This window comes from Oncorhynchus masou, chromosome 29 (assembly GCF_036934945.1).
Source record: "Oncorhynchus masou masou isolate Uvic2021 chromosome 29, UVic_Omas_1.1, whole genome shotgun sequence".
NCBI classification, from domain to species: Eukaryota; Metazoa; Chordata; class Actinopteri; order Salmoniformes; family Salmonidae; genus Oncorhynchus; species Oncorhynchus masou.
Genome location: NC_088240.1, coordinates 30836318 through 30857053, shown reverse-complemented (window position 1 = coordinate 30857053; position 20736 = coordinate 30836318). Strand labels below are relative to the sequence as shown.

The 20736-nt window shown below is 42.4% G+C and overlaps 1 protein-coding gene across 1 annotated transcript in view; it reads right to left on the bottom strand.

Moving 5' to 3' along the window:
• The window catches only part of LOC135519322 (nebulin-like), an 86385-nt gene that overhangs the window by 53225 nt on the left and 12424 nt on the right, over positions 1–20736 (bottom strand). Inside the window, exons 17-59 of the mRNA XM_064944493.1 lie at positions 20483–20587; positions 20147–20254; positions 19900–20013; positions 19402–19599; positions 19080–19187; positions 18762–18860; positions 18397–18501; positions 18046–18153; positions 17614–17925; positions 17005–17211; positions 16709–16813; positions 16283–16390; positions 15851–16162; positions 13925–14131; positions 13614–13718; positions 13392–13499; positions 12960–13271; positions 12644–12850; positions 12422–12526; positions 12078–12185; positions 11623–11934; positions 11283–11489; positions 11060–11164; positions 10792–10899; positions 10281–10592; positions 9862–10068; positions 9649–9753; positions 9447–9554; positions 9049–9360; positions 8758–8961; positions 8455–8559; positions 8234–8341; positions 7789–8100; positions 7498–7701; positions 7195–7299; positions 4132–4239; positions 3688–3999; positions 3397–3600; positions 3094–3198; positions 2873–2980; positions 2443–2754; positions 2101–2304; positions 141–245 (exon numbers count right to left, since the gene is read on the bottom strand). Of these exons, the coding sequence (XP_064800565.1) occupies positions 141–245; positions 2101–2304; positions 2443–2754; positions 2873–2980; positions 3094–3198; positions 3397–3600; positions 3688–3999; positions 4132–4239; positions 7195–7299; positions 7498–7701; positions 7789–8100; positions 8234–8341; positions 8455–8559; positions 8758–8961; positions 9049–9360; positions 9447–9554; positions 9649–9753; positions 9862–10068; positions 10281–10592; positions 10792–10899; positions 11060–11164; positions 11283–11489; positions 11623–11934; positions 12078–12185; positions 12422–12526; positions 12644–12850; positions 12960–13271; positions 13392–13499; positions 13614–13718; positions 13925–14131; positions 15851–16162; positions 16283–16390; positions 16709–16813; positions 17005–17211; positions 17614–17925; positions 18046–18153; positions 18397–18501; positions 18762–18860; positions 19080–19187; positions 19402–19599; positions 19900–20013; positions 20147–20254; positions 20483–20587 (7413 nt within the window). The remainder of the gene's footprint in view (positions 1–140; positions 246–2100; positions 2305–2442; positions 2755–2872; positions 2981–3093; positions 3199–3396; positions 3601–3687; positions 4000–4131; positions 4240–7194; positions 7300–7497; positions 7702–7788; positions 8101–8233; positions 8342–8454; positions 8560–8757; positions 8962–9048; positions 9361–9446; positions 9555–9648; positions 9754–9861; positions 10069–10280; positions 10593–10791; positions 10900–11059; positions 11165–11282; positions 11490–11622; positions 11935–12077; positions 12186–12421; positions 12527–12643; positions 12851–12959; positions 13272–13391; positions 13500–13613; positions 13719–13924; positions 14132–15850; positions 16163–16282; positions 16391–16708; positions 16814–17004; positions 17212–17613; positions 17926–18045; positions 18154–18396; positions 18502–18761; positions 18861–19079; positions 19188–19401; positions 19600–19899; positions 20014–20146; positions 20255–20482; positions 20588–20736) is intronic.

Below are 20736 nucleotides of genomic sequence, written 5' to 3'. Positions count from 1 at the left end.
GCGTTTAAAAAACGGGTCACAAAACATTGGAGAGGTTGAGAGATATATCGATTAGACAGATATACAGTACATATATAGATATAGCTAAAACTAGATTTGAGTGAATGAAAACAGATTGCGGTAAAGTAAGGAGGACCTACGTTGCTCAGGGTGATCGCGTTGGCCTTGGCCAGCACAAGCTCTGGAAGCTCATTGCCGACGTGGATTTTGATCTTATCAGCATCCCATTGTTCAACATACTGGCGCTGAAATACGAGATAAAAATGGCTATGTTATGAAAAATAATAATAACAATAATATTTGTTCTGCACCCTCTCCCCCCTAAAAAAAGAATAAATATGTTTTTTTAAGCAACTCAGTCTGGCTTTGAAATGACTCTTGAAAGTTGTAATAGTAGAAGGCACAAGGTGTAATTGCTAAATTGGGTAGTGCATCATCAGTTCCTCTTGTCATGTCAGTCATTGCATATCTTAGAGAGCTATTTATAACTTGTCAGAAATGTCCAGATCAACAAGCCCATTTTTTATGTAGGTTTTTAAGCCCATAGATTTTGTTGTAATTTCTTGGTCACACAAATATCACATGAATGCACATTAGACATGGGCTTTAAAACTGCTTAATGTTCTTTGCACTCCAAATGTAATGACAAAATGTGTAGAATTGCAGGAAATAAGCTTTAAACATGCAGAATTCTCTTGACCAACAAGAAGGGAGTGAACAGTTTATGTCATGAACAGTGCTTGTGCCCATAGAAATAGATGTGGTGTGTGCGCGCACGCTCAGGGGGGCCGTGGGACACACTGAAACCGGTGCCCCTGGAACCTACTACCATACCCCATTCAAAGGCACTTTCATCTTTTGTCTTGCCATTTCACATTCTGAATGGCACAAATACACAATCCTTGTCTCAATTGTCTTGAAGCTTAAAAATCCTTCTTCAACCTGTCTACTCCACTTCATCTACACTGATTGAAGTGGATATAACAAGTGACATCAATCAGGGTTCATAGCTTTCACTTGGATTCACCTGGTCAGTCTATGTTATGAAAGAGCTGAACACTGCTTGTATGTATTAGATACTGAATCTACAGTTGAAGTCGAAGTTTGCATACACCTTAGCCAAATACATTTAAACTCAGTTTTTCACAATTCCTGACATTTACTCCTAGTAAAAACTCCCTGTCTTAGGTCAGTTAGGATCACCACTTTATTTTAAGAATGTGAAATGTAGTTGAGAGAATGATACTTCCAAAGTTGTGGCAAAATGGCTTAAGGACAACAAAGTCAAGGTATTTGAGTGGTCATCACAAAGCCCTGACCCCAATCCTATAGAAAATGTGTGGGCAGAACTGAAAAAGCGTGTGCGAGCAAGGAGGCCCACAAACCTGACTCAGTTACACCAGCTTTGTCAGGAGGAATGGGACATTTTTTTACCCAACTTATTGTGGGAAGCTTGTGGAAGGCTACCCAAAATGTTTGACCCAAGTTAAACAATTTAAAGGCAATGCTACCAAATACTGATTGAGTGTATGTAAACTTCTGACCCAATGGGAATGTGATGAAAGAAATAAAAGCTGAAATAAATCATTCTATCAACTATTATTCTGACATTTCACATTAAAATAAAGTGGTGATCCTAAATGACCTAAGACAGGGAATTTTTAATAGGATTAAATGTCAGGAATTGTGAAAAACTGAGTTTAAATATTTGTTTACCTTTATTTAACTTGGCAAGTCAGTTAAGAACAAATTCTTATTTTCAATGACGGAACAATGGGTTAACTGCTTGTTCAGGGGCAGAAAGACAGATTTGTACCTTGTCATCTAGGGGATTTGAACTTGCAACCTTCCGGTTACTAGTCCAATGCTCTAACCACTAGGCTACCCTGGCTAAGGTGTATGTAAAAGTCTGACTTCAACTGTATTAGATAGGGACATGGTGTTGGGGTGGACCTTGTCCTCCCATGCCTTAGTGTAGAAATGCTGCAAGATATCATATGAGAATGGCAGCTCCATAAAACCTCAAATTGGATTTTGGTGTTGAATTCTGGTGTAACAGGAAACTGTGTAGTTAGCTGGAAGACATTAGTTGAAGTTTACCTTGTTCATGATCTGGGCATTACTTTTGGCCAGAACGATATCCATGCTGTCGAGGGGGCTTTTGAAGGCCAGAGTGCTGGGGTGCTGGCGGTATTTCCTCTCACTCAAGATCTCGGCGGCCTTCTTTGCTTTTTCCACATCAAGTGAGCCAATGGGGACCCATCCCATTCCCCTGAGCCACTTCGTGTCAGCCCTGTACACCGCCTAAGAGGGATATCATACTCCCATTACATGGTGCCATCTCAAACCTTTTATCACTGGGTTTGACCAGTCCTGGGTGCTTCATTAACAACGTGAGTAAACATTTTACAAGAAAGAGTGGAATGAACTTTTTAAACTTACCTCACTATTAATGTCATAGACATGTCTGGCCTGGACGACATCACTGGAGTCTGGCAGACAGGTCCAGTTGTGCAGGCGAGTTCTGTAGTTGAAGTCATTGACCTGGATCTGGTTCTTCTTGCACAACTCAAAGGCCATCATGTCCAATGGGAGGTGGAACTTGGTTTTGGACTGGTGGAAGTCCTTCTTGTACAGAGCATCACTGGCAATCTTAGCTGAGTTAAGCGCCAGCACGAGCAGAGGGTCATCCTCGACACAGCGGGCTCCAATGTGATGGCCAACCTGTTTACGGTAGCCTGCCTTGTACTTGTACTATACCGAACCAAAAAGGTAGAAAGTATGTAATGAGGATTTCAGTAAATTAAAGGTGAACACAGTATTGATATAGTCAGTTCCTTTGTGATGATGTGATAACAAAATAAGTACTTACATCACTGATAATTTCCCTGCCGTGCTTGGCTGCGATGATAGCAATGGCATCATTGCGCAAATCATAGCCCTTCTTCTTATCCTCTTCCATTGCTTTTCTGTATTGGTTCTGTATGAAGAAGAAAATAAAACATCCATAGATATGGATTTCTCCACAATAAGTATTATTTTTGAACATATACATTCATCAGGAGGGTTACCTTTGTGCCACCATTTACTTACCCAACTGTAGTTGGACTTGTTTGCATTGGCCAAAACCACTTCCATCGCATCTGGCATAATGTGGTTCTTGGTCTTGTCCTTCTCCCAGGCCTCAGTGTACGCTTGCTGCAATAACGAGTTTCAAGTTTAAACTAACAACATTAAGTGCCTCTTCATATCATTGGCTCAAATATAATGCAAAGTAGGGGAGATCAGATTACATTAAAGCAGGTTTAAATGATGGAATCATTATTTGAATATAATCTACCAGGGGAAACATACGAAGGCAAAGGATTAGTAAATATATACCACTTAGTCAAATACCTTGTTGGCATTATCATTATTTTGTTTAGCCAAAACCATTCCCATGTCTTGAACTGAGCTGGTGAACTTGAAGTTGCTTGGGTGCTGACGATACAGCTTCTCACTCAGGACCTCTGAGGCTTTCTTTGCCTTCTCAACATCAAGTGAGCCGATGGGAACCCATCCGATACCTTGCAAGCTCTTGAGATCAGCCTTGTACACAGCCTAGACACAACAATACCACAAAGGTCAACATGGCCAGAATAAAAACAATCACACTGGAAAAACATGTTCTAGTTAATTCATACTTACATCACTCGCTATGTCATAGACATGTCTGGCATGGACGACATCACTGGAGTCTGGCAGACAGGTCCAGTTGTGCAGGCGAGTTACATATTTGGCATGGTTGACCTGAATCTGGTTCTTTTTGGCCAACTCAAAGGCAATCATGTCCAATGGGAGGTGGAACTTGGTTTTGGACTGGTGGAAGTCCTTCTTGTACAGGGCATCACTGGCAATCTTAGCTGAGTTCATAGCCAGCATAAGCAGAGGGTCATCCTCAACGCAGCGGGCTCCAATGTGGTGGCCAACCTGCTTACGGTAGCCAGTCTTGTACTTGTGCTACAGAAAGCAAATATGAAATGGCAGTGTTGAGGGTTCTCTTAATTTTCCAGAAGTACATTTTATATATTGTGTCATGAAATAGTTAAGAAATATAATCGGTTATGATGGCTAGATGTTCAATGAACTTACATCACTGATAATTTCCCTGCCGTGCTTGGCTGCGATGATAGCAATGGCATCATTGCGCAAATCATAGCCCTTCTTCTTATCCTCTTCCATTGCTTTTCTGTATTGGTTCTGTATGAAGAAGAAAATAAAACATCCATAGATATGGTTATTTCAAATGTTTATTTTATTTCATCTTTATTTAGCCAGGTAGACAAGTTGAGAACAAGTTCTCATTTCCAACTGCGACCTGGCCAAGAATAAAACAAGGCAGTTCGACACATACAACAACACAGAGTTACACATGGAATAAAGAAAACATACAGTCAGTAATACAGTTGAAGAAAATCTTTATACAGTGTGTGCAAATGAGGTAAGATAAGGGAGGTAAAGGCAATAAATAGGCCATGGTGGTGAAGTAATTACAATATACCAATTAGACACTAGAGTGATTGATGTGCAGAAGATGAATGTGCAAGTAGAGATACATGGGTGCAAAGGAGTAAGATAAATAAATAAATACAGTATGGGGATGAGGTAGTTGGATGGGCTATTTACAGATGGGCTATGTACAGGTGCAGTGATCTGTGAGCTGCTCAGACAGCTGGTGCTTAAAGCTAGTGAGGGAGGTAAGAGTCTCCAGCTTCAGTGATTTTTGCCATTCATTCCAGTCATTGGCAGCAGAGAACTGGAAGGAAAGGCGGCCAAAGGAGGAATTGGCTTTGGGGGTGACTAGAGAGATATACCTGCTGGAGCGCGTGCTACGGGTGGGTGCTACTATGGTGACCAGTGAGCTGAGATAAGGCGGGGCCTTACTTATCAGAGACTTGTAGATGACCTGAAGCCAGTGGGTTTGGCGACGAGTATGAAGCGAGGGCCAGCCAACGAGAGCGTACAGGTCACAGTGGTGGGTAGTATATGGAGCTTTGGTGACAAAACGGATGGCACTGTGATAGATTGCATCCAATTTGTTGAGTAGAGTGTTAGGGGCTATTTTGTAAATGACATCGCCGAAGTCGAGGATCGGTAGGATGGTCAGTTTTACGAGGGTATGTTTGGCAGCATGAGTGAAGGATGCTTTGTTGTGAAATAGGAAGCCGATTCTAGATTGAATTTTGGATTGGAGATGCCTAATGTGAGTCTGGAAGGAGAGTTTATAGTCTAACCAGACACCTAGGTATTTGTAGTTGTCCACATATTCTAAGTCAGAACCGTCCAGAGTAGTGACGCTGGGCGGGCGGGCAGGTTTGGGCAGCGATCAGTTGAAAAGCATGCATTTAGTTTTACTTGCATTTAAGAGCAGTTGGAGGCCACGGAAGGAGAGTTGTATGGCATTGAAGCTCGTCTGGAGGTTAGTTAACACAGTGTCCAAATTAGGTCCAGAAGTATACAGAATGGTGTCATCTAAGTAGAGGTGGATCAGAGAATCACCAGCAGCAAGAGCGACATCATTGATGTATACAGAGAAGAGAGTCGATACGGGAATTGAACCCTGTGGCACCGCCGTGGAGACTGCCAGAGGTCCGAACAACAAGCCCACCGATTTGACACACTGGACTCTGTCAGAGAAGTAGTTGGTGAACCAGGCGAGACAGTCATTTGAGAAACCAAGGCTGTTTCGTCAGCCGATAAGAATGTGGTGATTGACAGAGTCGAAAGCCTTGGCCAAGTCAATGAATACGGCTGCACAGTAATGTCTCTTATCGATGGCAGTTATGATATCGTTTAGGACCTTGAGTGTGGCTGAGGTGCACCCATGACCAGCTCTGAAACCAGATTGCATAGCAGAGAAGGTACGGTGGGATTTTAAATGGCCGGTAATCTGTTTGTTAACTTGGCTTTCGAAGACCTTAGAATGGCAGGGTAGGATAGATAAAGGTCTGTAGCAGTTTGGGTCTATAGTGTCTCCCCCTTTGAAGAGGGGGATGACCGTGGCAGCTTTCCAATCTTTGGGAATCTCAGACGATACAAAAGAGAGGTTGAACAGGCTAGTAATAGGGGTTGCAACAATTTCGGCAGATCATTTTAGAAAGAGATGGTCCAGATTGTCTAGCCCGGCTGATTTGTAGGGGTCCAGATTTTGCAGCTCTTTCAGAACATCAGCTATCTGGATTTGGGTGAAGGAGAAATGGGGGGGGGGCTTGGGCGGATTTCTATGGAGGGTGCCGGGCAGTTGACCGGGGTAGGGGTAGCCAGGTGGAAAGCATGGCCAGCCATAGAGAAATGCTTGTTGAAATTCTCAATTATAGGGGATTTATGGGTAGTGACAGTGTTTCCTAGCCTCAGTGCAGTGGGCAGCTGGGAGGAGGTGCTCTTATTCTCCATGGACTTTACAGTGTCTCAGAACTTTTTAGAGTTTGTACTACAGGATGCACATTTCTGTTTGAAAAAGCTAGCCTTAGCTTTCCTAACTGTCTGTGTATAATGGTTCCTAATTCCCCTGAAAAGTTGCATATCACAGAGGCTATTCGTTGCTAATGCAGAACGCCACAGGATGTTTTTGTGCTGGTCAAAGGCAGACAGGTCTGGAATAACCAAGGACTATATCTATTCCTGGTTCTACATTTTTTGAATGGAGCATGCTTATTGAAGATGGTGAGGAAGGCACTTTTAAAGAATAACCAGGCATCCTCTACTGACGGGATGAGGTCAATGTCATTCCAGGATACCCCGGTCAGGTCGATTAGAAAGGCCTGTTCACTGAAGTGTTTTAGGGAGCGTTTGACAGTGAAGAGGGGTGGTCTTTTGACCGCAGACCCATTTCGGATGCAGGCAATGAGGCAGTGACCGCTGAGATCTTGGTTGAAAACAGCAGTGGTGTATTTGGAGGGCGAGTAAGTTAGGATGATATCTATGAGGGTGCCCGTGTTTACGGATTTCTGGTTTTACCTGGTAGGTTCATTGATCATTTGTGTGAGATTGAGGGCATCAAGCAATGATAGCAATGGTAATCAAATCACAATTTATTTAAAATGCATTTAACAAAGTTACAACATACTTTACTGAAGAAAAAAACAAAACAATAAGTATTATTTTTGAACATATACATTCATCAGGAGGGTTACCTTTGTGCCACCATTTACTTACCCAACTGTAGTTGGACTTGTTTGCATTGGCCAAAACCACTTCCATCGCATCTGGCATAATGTGGTTCTTGGTCTTGTCCTTCTCCCAGGCCTCAGTGTACGCTTGCTGCAATAACGAGTTTCAAGTTCAAACTAGCAACATTAAGTGCCTCTTCATATCATCGGCTCAAATATAATGCAAAGTAGGGGAGATCAGATTACATTAAAGCAGGTTTAGATGATGGAATCGTTATTTGAATATAATCTACCAGGGGAAACATACAAAGGCAAAGGATTAGTAAAGATATACCAGTTAGTCAAATACCTTGTTGGCATTATCATTATTTTGTTTCGCCAAAACCATTCCCATGTCTTGAACTGAGCTGGTGAACTTGAAGTTGCTTGGGTGCTGACGATACAGCTTCTCACTCAGGACCTCTGAGGCTTTCTTTGCCTTCTCAACATCAAGTGAGCCGATGGGAACCCATCCGATACCTTGTAGGCTCTTGAGATCAGCCTTGTACACAGCCTAGCCACAACAATACCACAAAGGTCAACATGGCCAGAATAAAAAAAATCACACTGGAAAAACATGATCTAGTTAATACATACTTACATCACTCGCTATGTCATAGACATGTCTGGCATGGACGACATCACTGGAGTCTGGCAGACAGGTCCAGTTGTGCAGGCGAGTTACATATTTGGCATGGTTGACCTGAATCTGGTTCTTTTTGGCCAACTCAAAGGCAATCATGTCCAATGGGAGGTGGAACTTGGTTTTGGACTGGTGGAAATCCTTCTTGTACAGGGCATCACTGGCAATCTTAGCTGAGTTAATAGCCAGCATAAGCAGAGGGTCATCCTCAACGCAGCGGGCTCCAATGTGGTGGCCAACCTGCTTACGGTAGCCAGTCTTGTACTTGTGCTACAGAAAGCAAATATGAAATGGCAGTGTTGAGGATTCTCTTAATTTTCCAGAAGTACATTTTATTTATTGTGTCATGAAATAGTTAGGAAATATAAATCGGTTACGATGGCTAGATGTTCAATGAACTTACATCACTGATAATTTCCCTGCCGTGCTTGGCTGCGATGATAGCAATGGCATCATTGCGCAAATCATAGCCCTTCTTCTTATCCTCTTCCATTGCTTTTCTGTATTGGTTCTGTATGAAGAAGAAAATAAAACATCCATAGATATGGATTTCTCCACAATAAGTATTATTTTTGAACATATACATTCATCAGGAGGGTTACCTTTGTGCCACCATTTACTTACCCAACTGTAGTTGGACTTGTTTGCATTGGCCAAAACCACTTCCATCGCATCTGGCATAATGTGGTTCTTGGTCTTGTCCTTCTCCCAGGCCTCAGTGTACGCTTGCTGCAATAACGAGTTTCAAGTTCAAACTAGCAACATTAAGTGCCTCTTCATATCATCGGCTCAAATATAATGCAAAGTAGGGGAGATCAGATTACATTAAAGCAGGTTTAGATGATGGAATCGTTATTTGAATATAATCTACCAGGGGAAACATACAAAGGCAAAGGATTAGTAAAGATATACCAGTTAGTCAAATACCTTGTTGGCATTATCATTATTTTGTTTCGCCAAAACCATTCCCATGTCTTGAACTGAGCTGGTGAACTTGAAGTTGCTTGGGTGCTGACGATACAGCTTCTCACTCAGGACCTCTGAGGCTTTCTTTGCCTTCTCAACATCAAGTGAGCCGATGGGAACCCATCCGATACCTTGTAGGCTCTTGAGATCAGCCTTGTACACAGCCTAGCCACAACAATACCACAAAGGTCAACATGGCCAGAATAAAAACAATCACACTGGAAAAACATGATCTAGTTAATTCATACTTACATCACTCGCTATGTCATAGACATGTCTGGCATGGACGACATCACTGGAGTCTGGTAGACAGGTCCAGTTGTGCAGGCGAGTTACATATTTGGCATGGTTGACCTGAATCTGGTTCTTTTTGGCCAACTCAAAGGCAATCATGTCCAACGGGAGATGGAACCTTGTCTTGGACTTGTGGAAGTCTTTCTTGTACAGAGCATCAGAGGCAATCTTAGCTGAGTTCAGAGCCAGCATGAGCAGAGGGTCATCTTCGATACAGCGGGCTCCAATGTGGTGGCCAATCTGTTTACGGTAGCCAGCCCTGTATTTGAACTTAATAAATGATAATGAGATAGTTAGGTTTCATTCAAAAGCTGAAGTTCACACACCATTTATTCAATAAACAGTGTTTAACTTACATCGCTAGCAATGGATGTGCCCTGTTTGGCTGCCTGGATTGCAATAGCATCGTTGCGCAGGTCATAACCCTTCTTCTTGTCCTGTTCATTGGCAAGCTTATACAGTGTCTGTACAGGAGAAGAAAAACATGTTTTGAATGACAGAATTATGACAATGCAGCCTAAATGAACAATACGATGAGGTGTGGAAGGAATAACCTACATTGCTGCAGTTGATCTTGTTGGCTCTGGCCAAAACCACCTCCATTGAGTCTGGCATCATGTGGACAGTGGTCTTATCCTTATTCCAGGTGTCAATGTACGTTTGCTATAAGACAGATATATTTGTTAGTGTTTTGAAGTATCACCATGTATATGTGTATATAACATACTGTATACATATACAGTATGCATAGACATAGATGCAAAGAATGACCTTGTTCATGATCGCATTGTTAGCACTGGCCAGGACAAGGTCCATGGAGTGCATGTCTTTGGTAAACTTGAAGCCGCTGGGGTGTTGGCGGTAAAGTTTCTCACTGCCAATCAGGCCAGCTGTTTTGGCTTTCTCTACATCCAGAGAACCAATGGGAATCCATCCTGTGCCTTTGATGCAAGTCTCATAGTCACTTTTGTACAAATTCTGCAGAAATAAGTAAATACTGTCAGGTTCTAAATAACAGAGTAAAATAATTGACAGACAACATAAAACATTCTCACAGATTTGGATGTGGTTTAACAGCTCAGAATAGGGGAATGGATCAATTACTGTCAGGGAAAAAATACATTGTATACAAAAACATGTTGTTGTTTTTTTGTTTGTTGTTATGTATTTATGAGTAAAATAATACTCACATCACTAGCGATCGTCTGCATCTGCTTAGCCAACTCCACGTTCATGGCATCGGCAAGCACAGTGTAATGGTGCTGGATCTTCCTGTAGCCTGCATACGTCTGCACTGTGGAGGCGTGTTTGGCATGCGCAATACTCATCATGTCTACTGGGGAGTGGTACTTCAGCTTGGACTTGTGGTAGTCCTTCTTGTAGTTCTTGTCACTCTGCAACCTGGCCACCTCCATGTAGTGCACCAGCAAGGGGTCATCCTGAAGATTACGGCAGCCCACTTGTTTTCCCCTATTCTTCTGGTGATTCAGCTTGTACTTGTACTGTGTAAATCAACAATGTATTATTCCCAGAACGAAAGATATTATTTCAAAAAATAAGAATTTATTGGTTTAAGGTCCAATGGAAATTCCCCTTCTGCTTTATCCCAACCGATCTGATAGACTCACATACTCAAACAGAGGTTGGAGCACATTGTAAAATGGTTTGAAAGGCTTTTAATTGTTGGTCTGAGTCACTCACGTCGCTGGCGATTTTGGTGCCCTGCTTGGCAGCCTGGATGGTGATGGCATCAACCTTCAGGTCGTAACCCTTATTATACATTGCCTCTAGACCTGCTTTGTAGGTTTTCTGGAATGGAGGAGAAACTATTTATAAAAAATATGACCAAAATAACATTTGTTAAATACTTCCAAGACCTATTTGAAGTTATATTGCAAAAGCATGATGGATACAAAGAGGAATATTTTGATGATAGATAGTAACACACGTGTGGAAAAGGTAGCCCTACCTGACTCATGTTGATAGCATTAGCCTTGGCCAGGACAATCTCAGGGGCATCTGGCATCACATGGACTGTGAGCTTGTCCTTGTGCCATTGTTTGGTGTATTCTTGCTGCAATCAAAATGATTCACCAATCAATTAACCTAGACTCTCATTATGAGACACATTAGAAATAAACTGTGATAACAGCTTTATTTTTCACAAACGTACACGTCTGGTCTGAGCATACCTTGTTCATGATCTTGTTGTTGTCAGTGGCCAGGACCATGTCCATGGAGTCCATCAGCTTCTTGAACTGGAATTTGGAAGGGTGTGTACGGTACTTATGTTCACTCTGGATGTCCGCGCCAACCTTTGCAAGCTCCACCGGCAGCGAGCCAACAGGAATCCATCCTGTTCCTCTCACATAGTTGTTCCAGTCAGACTTGTACTCGTACTACAGAAAGGCATTAGAGTTGAGAAACGGGTGATTAGCAAAACAATAATATGAGTGGTAAGAATGTATAATTGATCACCAATGTTTACTATGTTTAGTTGGTGCTATGTTACTATGTAACTGCTGAACTCACATCACTGCAACTGGCATTCATGGTGCGAGCCAGCTCAAGGTTCATGGAGTCAGGGAGAAGAGTGTAGTGGTGTTGGACTTTCCTGTAGCCAGTATAGGTTTGCACTGCAGAGGCTTGCTTAGCATGTGCAACACTCATCATGTCAACTGGGGAGCAGTACTTCAGCTTGGACTTGTGGTAGTCCTTCTTGTAGTTCCTCTCACTCTGCATCTTGGCCACCTGCATGTAGTGCACCAGCAAGGGGTCATCCTGAAGATTACGGCAGCCCACCTGTTTGCCTCTTCCCTTCTCGTACGCCAGCTTGTACTTGTACTGTAGAAATATACAGGTGTTTAGTCAATTACAGAAGCAGCATCTGATCACATTAATTCTCTACACAGTTGATAGCTGATAAAAGTGACAGAAAACAGGATCTATGCAGCAAGCAAACAGAAATTAAATTATTTTACACTTACGTCACTGGCAATGGTAGTGCCTTTCTTGGCAGCCAGAATGGCAATGGCATCAGGTTTGAGATCGTAGCCCGTTCTATACATGTCCTCCAGACCGGATTTGTAGAGTTTCTGAAAAGGTATATAGACACATCTTAGAAACAGAGCCCAAAAAGGACTAATAAATACATGGTTCTACTTTTAAACTACAGCTTGAATGTCTGTGACTTTCAGACTTTTGAAAGTAGTTTTGATTCTATAGATTATGATTAAAATTACAGTAACTAGTTAGAAAGGGGCAACGAGTATGCCGTCGTATACAGTATTAGTTAGTAGTGACATTGGAAGATGAGACGTGATGATCATACCTGACTCATGTTGATAGCATTAGCCTTGGCCAGGACAATCTCAGGGGCATCTGGCATCACATGGACTGTGAGCTTGTCCTTGTGCCATTGTTTGGTGTATTCTTGCTGCAAAGTAATTGACACAAGCACAGATAAATAATAACATTAGGACAAACGAGATAACATCACATTTTAAACAATCTGTTTTTAATTTCCAATATGGTGTTACAGTTTATAGTTTACCTTGTTCATGATCTTGTTGTTGTCAGTGGCCAGGACCATGTCCATGGAGTCCATCAGCTTCTTGAACTGGAATTTGGAAGGGTGTGTACGGTACTTATGTTCACTCTGGATGTCCGCGCCAACCTTTGCAAGCTCCACCGGCAGCGAGCCAACAGGAATCCATCCTGTTCCTCTCACATAGTTGTTCCAGTCAGACTTGTACTCGTACTGGAGAATGAAACAAAGGCAAATAAATAAGTATTTGACACCCGAAAGCTTTTTAACAGAAAACGTACACCCCTAGTACTAGGCTGAAGTCTCATAAACAAGTACTCACATCACTGCAACTGGCATTCACGGTGCGAGCCAACACAAAGTTCATGGAGTCAGGGAGAAGACTGTAATGGTGTCGGATCTTCCTGTAGCCAATATAGGTTTGTGCTGCAGAGGCTTGCTTAGCATGTGCAACACTCATCATGTCAACTGGGGAGCAGTACTTCAGCTTGGACTTGTGGTAGTCCTTCTTGTAGTTCCTCTCACTCTGCATCTTGGCCACCTGCATGTAGTGCACCAGCAAGGGGTCATCCTGAAGATTACGGCAGCCCACTTGTTTGCCTCTTCCCTTCACATGGTCTTTCTTGTACTGGATCTGAAAGGAACAAGTTAAAAAATCATCAGATAATCTGACACTATTCATCGTAGCAACATTGTTGTTGACTACATCTTGTACCGCTTTTTATGTTGTCCTGGTGATTTATTGCATACTTACATCACTGGCAATATGTCTGCCATGCTTAGCATGGATGACAGAGATAGCATCTGGCCTCATGTCGTACCCTTTTGCGATATCTTCCACCCACTTGTGCTTGTAGTGAGACTATGAGAAATCAAAGAAACCACAGTCAAAAATCGCCTGTCTATAGGCAATACTTGCACATCTTTAAAATGTCAGAGAAATTGAGTCTGTGTGTGTTTGTGGTTGTGTACTGACCTCACTCAGGGTCTGGGCGTTGTACTTGGCCTGGAGGAACTGAGGGCTGTCTGCAGGCAGGTTGTACGTGTGCTTGAACTTCTCGCCAGACGCTCTGTATGAAGCCTGAACAGAGAGAAATAACAAGGTAATCACATTCAACATCCATAGTAGGGAATAAAATACATGGAATAAAAACATGAAAACCATTAATTTCCTCATATCTTGTATGTAAACTCAATAAATGTATGACTTCTGAAAGACTAGCCTTGGTGGGCTAAAATAGATCCTAAAAAAAATAAACGATAATCAAAGTTACTTTAAGTTCTTACGTCATCAAGTAACTTGGTGTTGGTCATGGCAAGGGCCATGTTCATCTGGTCGGTCAGACTGGTGAACTTCAGGGTGCTGGGGTGCACACGGTAGCCGTGCTCATCTAGGGCTGCCTTGGCTGTCTTAGCCAACTCCACCTCCATAGAGCCAATAGGAATCCAGCCAGAACCCCTGTACACGTTGTTGTAGTCAGACTTATAGGTGTTCTGTAGAGACACACAGTGAAACAGGAAAGGTATCACAACAGGTATTAGGACAGGTATCAGGAAAGGTATAAGGACAGGTATCAGGACAGGACAGCTATCAGGACAGGTATCAGTAAAGGTATTAAAACAGGTTTTATAACAGGTATCAGGACATGTACAAAGACAGGTATCAGGACATGTATAAAGACAGGTATCAGGACAGGTATCAGGACAGGTATCAGGACAGGTATCAGTAAAGGTATTAAAACAGGTTTTATAACAGGTATCAGGACATGTACAAAGACAGGTATCAGGACATGTATAAAGACAGGTATCAGGACAGGTATCAGGACAGGTATCAAGACAGGCATCAGGACAGGTATCAGTAAAGGTATTAAAACAGGTTTTATAACAGGTATCAGGACATGTACAAAGACAGGTATCAGGACATGTATAAAGACAGGTATCAGGACAGGTATCAGGACAGGTATCAAGACAGGCATCAGGGCAGGTATCAGGACAGGTATCGGGACAGGACGGAACAGCTATCAGGACAGGTATCAGGGAACGTATCAGGACAGGTATCAGGACAGGACAGCTATCAGGACAGGTATCAGGACAGGTATCAGTAAAGGTATTAAAACAGGTTTTATAACAGGTATCAGGACATGTACAAAGACAGGTATCAGGACATGTATAAAGACAGATATCAGGACAGGTATCAGTACAGGTATCAAGACAGGCATCAGGGCAGGTATCAGGACAGGTATCGGGACAGGACGGAACAGCTATCAGGACAGGACAGGTATCAGGGAACGTATCAGGACAGGTATCAGGACAGGACAGCTATCAGGACAGGTATCAGGACAGATATCAGTAAAGGTATTAAAACAGGTTTTATAACAGGTATCAGGGCATGTACAAAGACAGGTATCAGGACAGGTATCAGGACATGTATAAAGACAGGTATCAGGACAGGTATCAGGGCAGGTATTAGGACAGATATCAAGACAGGTATCAGGGCAGGTATCAGGACAGGTATCGGGACAGGACAGAACAACTATCAGGACAGGACAGGTATCAGGGAAAGTATCAGGACAGTTATCAAGGCAGGTATCTGGACAGGAATCTGGACAGGTATCTGGACAGGTATCAGGACAGGTATCAGAACCGGTCAGATATCAAAACAGGACATGTATCAGGGAAGGTATCAGGACAATTATTAGGCCAAGTATGCGGCCAGGATAGGTATCAGGGCAGGACAGGTATCACAACATGTATCAGAACAGGACAGGTATCAGGACAGGTATCAAGACAGGACAGGTATCAGTAAAGGTATCAAAACAGGTATCAGGACAGGGCAGGTATCAGGTCAGGTATCAGGACAGGTATCAGGTCAGGTATCAGGACATGACTGGTATTAGGCCAGATATCAGGACAGTTATCAGGACAGGTATCAGGACAGGTATCAGAACAGGGCAGTTATCAGGACAGGTATCAGAACAGGTCAGGTTTCAGGACAGGACAGGTATCAGACAGGTTCCTCTCACTCAAAATACACTATTGTTCACAAAAGTCATTACTACTATTGTCAGCAATGGATGCGGTTAGTGTTGATGCCCACCGGATCGATAGTAGTTACTGCTTATGCACACAGGTCGATAGTACACTTACTCCGTCAAGCCTGGTTTCATACCATCATTATGGTATTGAATGGCAAGGATATTGAAATGAACTCACGTTGCTCTGGATCTCCATCATGGTACGAGCCAGCTGAACAGGCATAGCCTCAGGGAGAAGAGTGTAGTTGTGGAGGCTCTTCCTGTAGCCAGCATAGGTTTGTGCTGCGGAGGCTTGCTTAGCATGTGTAACACTCATCATGTCAACTGGGGAGCAGTACTTCAGCTTGGACTTGTGGTAGTCCTTCTTGTAGTTCCTCTCACTCTGCATCTTGGCCACCTGCATGTAGTGCACCAGCAAGGGGTCATCCTGAAGATTACGGCAGCCCACCTGTTTGCCTCTTCCCTTCTCGTACGCCAGCTTGTACTTGTACTGTATAGGAAATACAATGATGAATGTAAATACCATGAATAGCATGTCATGATTATGGTCAACTATGGTTAATCAATAAACCAAAATACAGATTTAGAATTTCTTCCAATTCATACGTACATTGCTGGCAATATTAGTGCAGGCCCTGGCAGCGAGGATGGGGATGGCATCTGCCTTCATCTGGTGTCCTTTGAGAATGTCTTGACGGTGAGCGTATGTGTAATAGTTCTGTGATGAGGAGAGCGAGAAATAAACACATTACTTACAGACACATTTCAATGAATGCATCATGGTAATATATGTGTGTGTGTGTGTGTGTGTGTGTGTGTGTGTGTGTGTGTGTGTGTGTGTGTGTGTGTGTGTGTGTGTGTGTGTGTGTGTGTGTGTGTGTGTGTGTAAAATAGGACTGTAATCAGTCAAGATATAACCAACTATACAGTATAAATAAAGGCACATTTAAATGAATGCATGGATATGTATGTGTATTGATTGTGTATGATAGCAAAGGTATATAATAGTATGGACAGTGATCAACATGTAACCAACCGTGCTGATGTTGACAGCGTTGTATTTGGCTTGCATAAACTCTGGTGCATCTGCAGGGAGATTGTAGGTGTGCAGGAACTTCTCTCCACTGGCTTTATAGTCATGCTGCAAAAAAAACACATCATAACAACAATAGATTTAAATCAACACTTCTGTTCAGTTCAATTAAATTCCATTCAAAAAAATGTATTTAATACAAAGTGTATTTCAACCAAATGTATTCAATAGAAAAATTAAATTCAATGGACAACCATGGATTAGATTTTTGGCCTTCCTAGTAAGTAAATACGACTCACAACATTCATAATCTTTTGGTTCTGCTTGCACAGCTCCATATTCATGCCGTCCATCTTGCTGGTGAATTTAAAGTTTTCAGGGTGCTGCCTGTACTTGTGCTCATCCATAGCGGCGCCGGCCTGCTTGGCTAGCTCCACTGGAATGGATCCGATAGGGATCCAGCCAGTTCCCTTCACATAGTTCTCCCAGTCCGCTTTGTAGTTCACCTGCATCCGGCAAGGAGAGGAGACAATGTGAGAAATGCTGCAAAAAGCCTCTACAATAAAAATCTAAGATGCAGTATTACAACTTACAAGTTAAAGGAAGAGTTTCTAAAGGCCGGAGGCTAGTACTTTTCCAACCAGCCTCGTAGAAAATGTGCCAAACTAGCCCACCAGGCCAGTGAAATGTTTGATTTTTTTTTATTTAACCTTTATTGAACTAGGCAAGTCAGTTAAGAACAAATTCGTATTTACAATGACGGCCAAACCCGACCAAACCCTAACCTGGTCGACGCTGGGTCAATTGTGCGCCGCCCTATGGGACTCCCAATCACGGCCGGTTGTGATACAGCCTGGAATCGAACCAATTATTTTGTTCAATCCCTGGGTAGGAGTCAGAGTACTCACATCACTGGCGTTGGTGTTCATGGTGCGAGCCAGCTCAAAGTTCATGGAGTCAGGGAGAAGACTGTAATGGTGTCGGATCTTCCTGTAGCCAATATAGGTTTGTGCTGCAGAGGCTTGCTTAGCATGTGCAACACTCATCATGTCAACTGGGGAGCAGTACTTCAGCTTGGACTTGTGGTAGTCCTTCTTGTAGTTCCTCTCACTCTGCATCTTGGCCACCTGCATGTAGTGCACCAGCAAGGGGTCATCCTGAAGATTACGGCAGCCCACTTGTTTGCCTCTTCCCTTCACATGGTCTTTCTTGTACTGGATCTGAAAGGAACAAGTTAAAAAATCATCAGATAATCTGACACTATTCATCGTAGCAACATTGTTGTTGACTACATCTTGTACCGCTTTTTATGTTGTCCTGGTGATTTATTGCATACTTACATCACTGGCAATATGTCTGCCATGCTTAGCATGGATGACAGAGATAGCATCTGGCCTCATGTCGTAGCCTTTTGCAATGGTTTCCTCCCAGCTTTGCTTGTAGTAGTTCTGAAAGAAAGCAATACACTAAATAATTACACTATTTCCATGAGACACTAATACAACACCGTATCGGCATGCAGTGCACACCCAAGAAGGCACAGTTGTATGTGGAGGAAAGATGTCTACACAGTTCAGAGTAGTGTGCTCTTTATAGAACGGGCAGGCGGTGATAATATGATAAAACATTTGATAATTCATGAAATTAAATATGAATATGAGGCATAACTAATTAGTCTTAGTCAACAGTACCTTGCTGATGTTGTACGCGTTGCATTTGGCCTGAAGGAACTGGGGGTCATTATGGGGCAGCGAGTACTTCTGGTGGATCTCCTCAAGACCCTTCTTGTAGTGAAGCTGCAGTGGAAGAAGAATACAAATTGCATTGAGTGCACAAACACATATTTATAGATATAAAATAGGTGTTCCATCCAAATAAATGAATTACTGATTGTTTCATCTTTATTTAAATTTTTAAAAAAATCACATTTGTACCAAGTTGAATATGTCACCGCTATGAAGTAAACAGTTTTCTCGACACAGGGAAACCGCCCCCATGATGTCTGAATGATCTGAATAATTCTATCAGCCAATAATGTTACTATAATAATACTCACATCACTCCTCATTAGCTGGTTGACCTGGGCCTGCATCATGACTGGGTGGTCAGCGATGGAAGTGAACGGGACGGTGTCTGGGTGCTGACGGTACTTTCTCTGAAGTGGAGGAAAAAATGGAACAAATAGGTCAAAGCAGATGAAACCAATCTTGTTGTGTCTCTGTATTGTCAAAGCAAGAAAAGACCATACATAACAAAACATATTTTACAATTCATAGTGTTTTTATTGTGAGAGTTATGGTATGGTTCCCTGAGTATTAACTACATTATGGCAAATAAACTTAAACCTTGAACTAGATCATGTTGTAGTAGCTACCTCATTGAGGATCTCTCCGGCTTTCTTGGCCTTCTCCACTTCCATGGAGCCGAAGGTGACCCAACCAGATCCCTTGGTGAAGTTGTTGTAGTCTGAATGGTATTCATTCTGTCGTGAGGGAAAATAACCAAGCGGGAGTAATACTTTCATTATACTTCTACCGTTTTTGAAATGTTCCAATATTATTAAAACCTTTTCCCCAGACCTTTAATAGGATGAAAGCAAACCAAATCAGTCAGTCAATCAATTAGATCAATCAGCCAGATTAATGAATCAATCTATCTTTTGATCAATCTATCAATCTGGTTGATGGTGTTCTTACGTCACTCTGGATGATGTTGGCATTCTTGGCCCGCTCCAGGGACATGGCGTCGTAGGGCAGGAGGTAGCGGTTGTGGATGGTCCGGTAGCCGGCCATGCTGGCAATACCCTGGGACTTCTTGGCCAGGGTGTTAGACATCATGTCCAGCGTGGTAATGTACTTGGTCTTTGTCTTCTCGTAGTCCTTCTTGTACTCACGCTGTGGAGAGAGTTTGAGACAATTAGAAGGTAAGGCACCATATACTCTCAATGATAAAAAAAAGTGTTTATTTAATATAAAGTTGAGACGAGTCACAGTAAGCCCTTATACCCCTGTCACACTGACAGCCACTATCCTCATATTTCTGTTTCATACCAAAACTAAGTGAAATTGAATTTACTTTATCAGGTTTATTTGTCAAAGACATTGCACATCAACCAACATTTCAAATGTTCCAGATTAAGCTAGCCGACACATTTTTTGTCTAATCTTGATTCCCTGGGCAGGAAAATGACTTACATCACTCTGTATTTTGGCCACGTGCATGGAGTGTAGCATCTTGGGGTCGTCATGGATGCTGAGGGCTCCCACCATCTTTCCCTTGTTCTTCTCAAAATCCTTCTTGTATTTAACCTGAGGGCAAAGAGCAAAAGTTAGGTCAAGGCCTATACTACAAAGTACACCAAAGGAAACTGTCAGCATTATCAATATGAATACTAATATTACATGTATGTGTAGATGTTTATGTCAGTGCATGCATACTCACGTCACTGGCTATATTTGTGTGGGCACGGGCTGCAAGGATTGAGATAGCATCACCCTTAAACTCGAACTGCTTGGCTTTTGCTTTCTCCCAATCATACTTGTAACAATTCTGCACAGAGTTGCAAATACATTGAAGATATCAGTATCATGCAAGTAAAAATCAGGAGGGTTTATCCAATGAGGTCAACGATAACCAACTACAGTGATTGTGAAGTGATGTCAATACTAGCATATTATTTTCAAATCATATTATAACAAATGAAATTATAACTGGATTCGATTTACAACTGTATTTTTAAAACATTATCTACAGTATCATCAACAGAATTTGGCTTACATCACTAAGGTTAAATGCGTTAACTTTGGACTGGATGAAGAATGGGTAGTCTGGAGGCAGGGCACACTTAAACTTATCCAACTCATACGCTGCGTGGTAGTTGAGCTGGAAAAGACAGAAAGAACCTCATGAAAATACAGTACAGTCAGGTACAGGAAAATGTACAGTTGGCACTATGTAGATCAGAGGAGAGCTATATTGTGGAGAAGATGAGTACTACATGGGTCATTCCACACCACTAGAGGGCAGTGCTG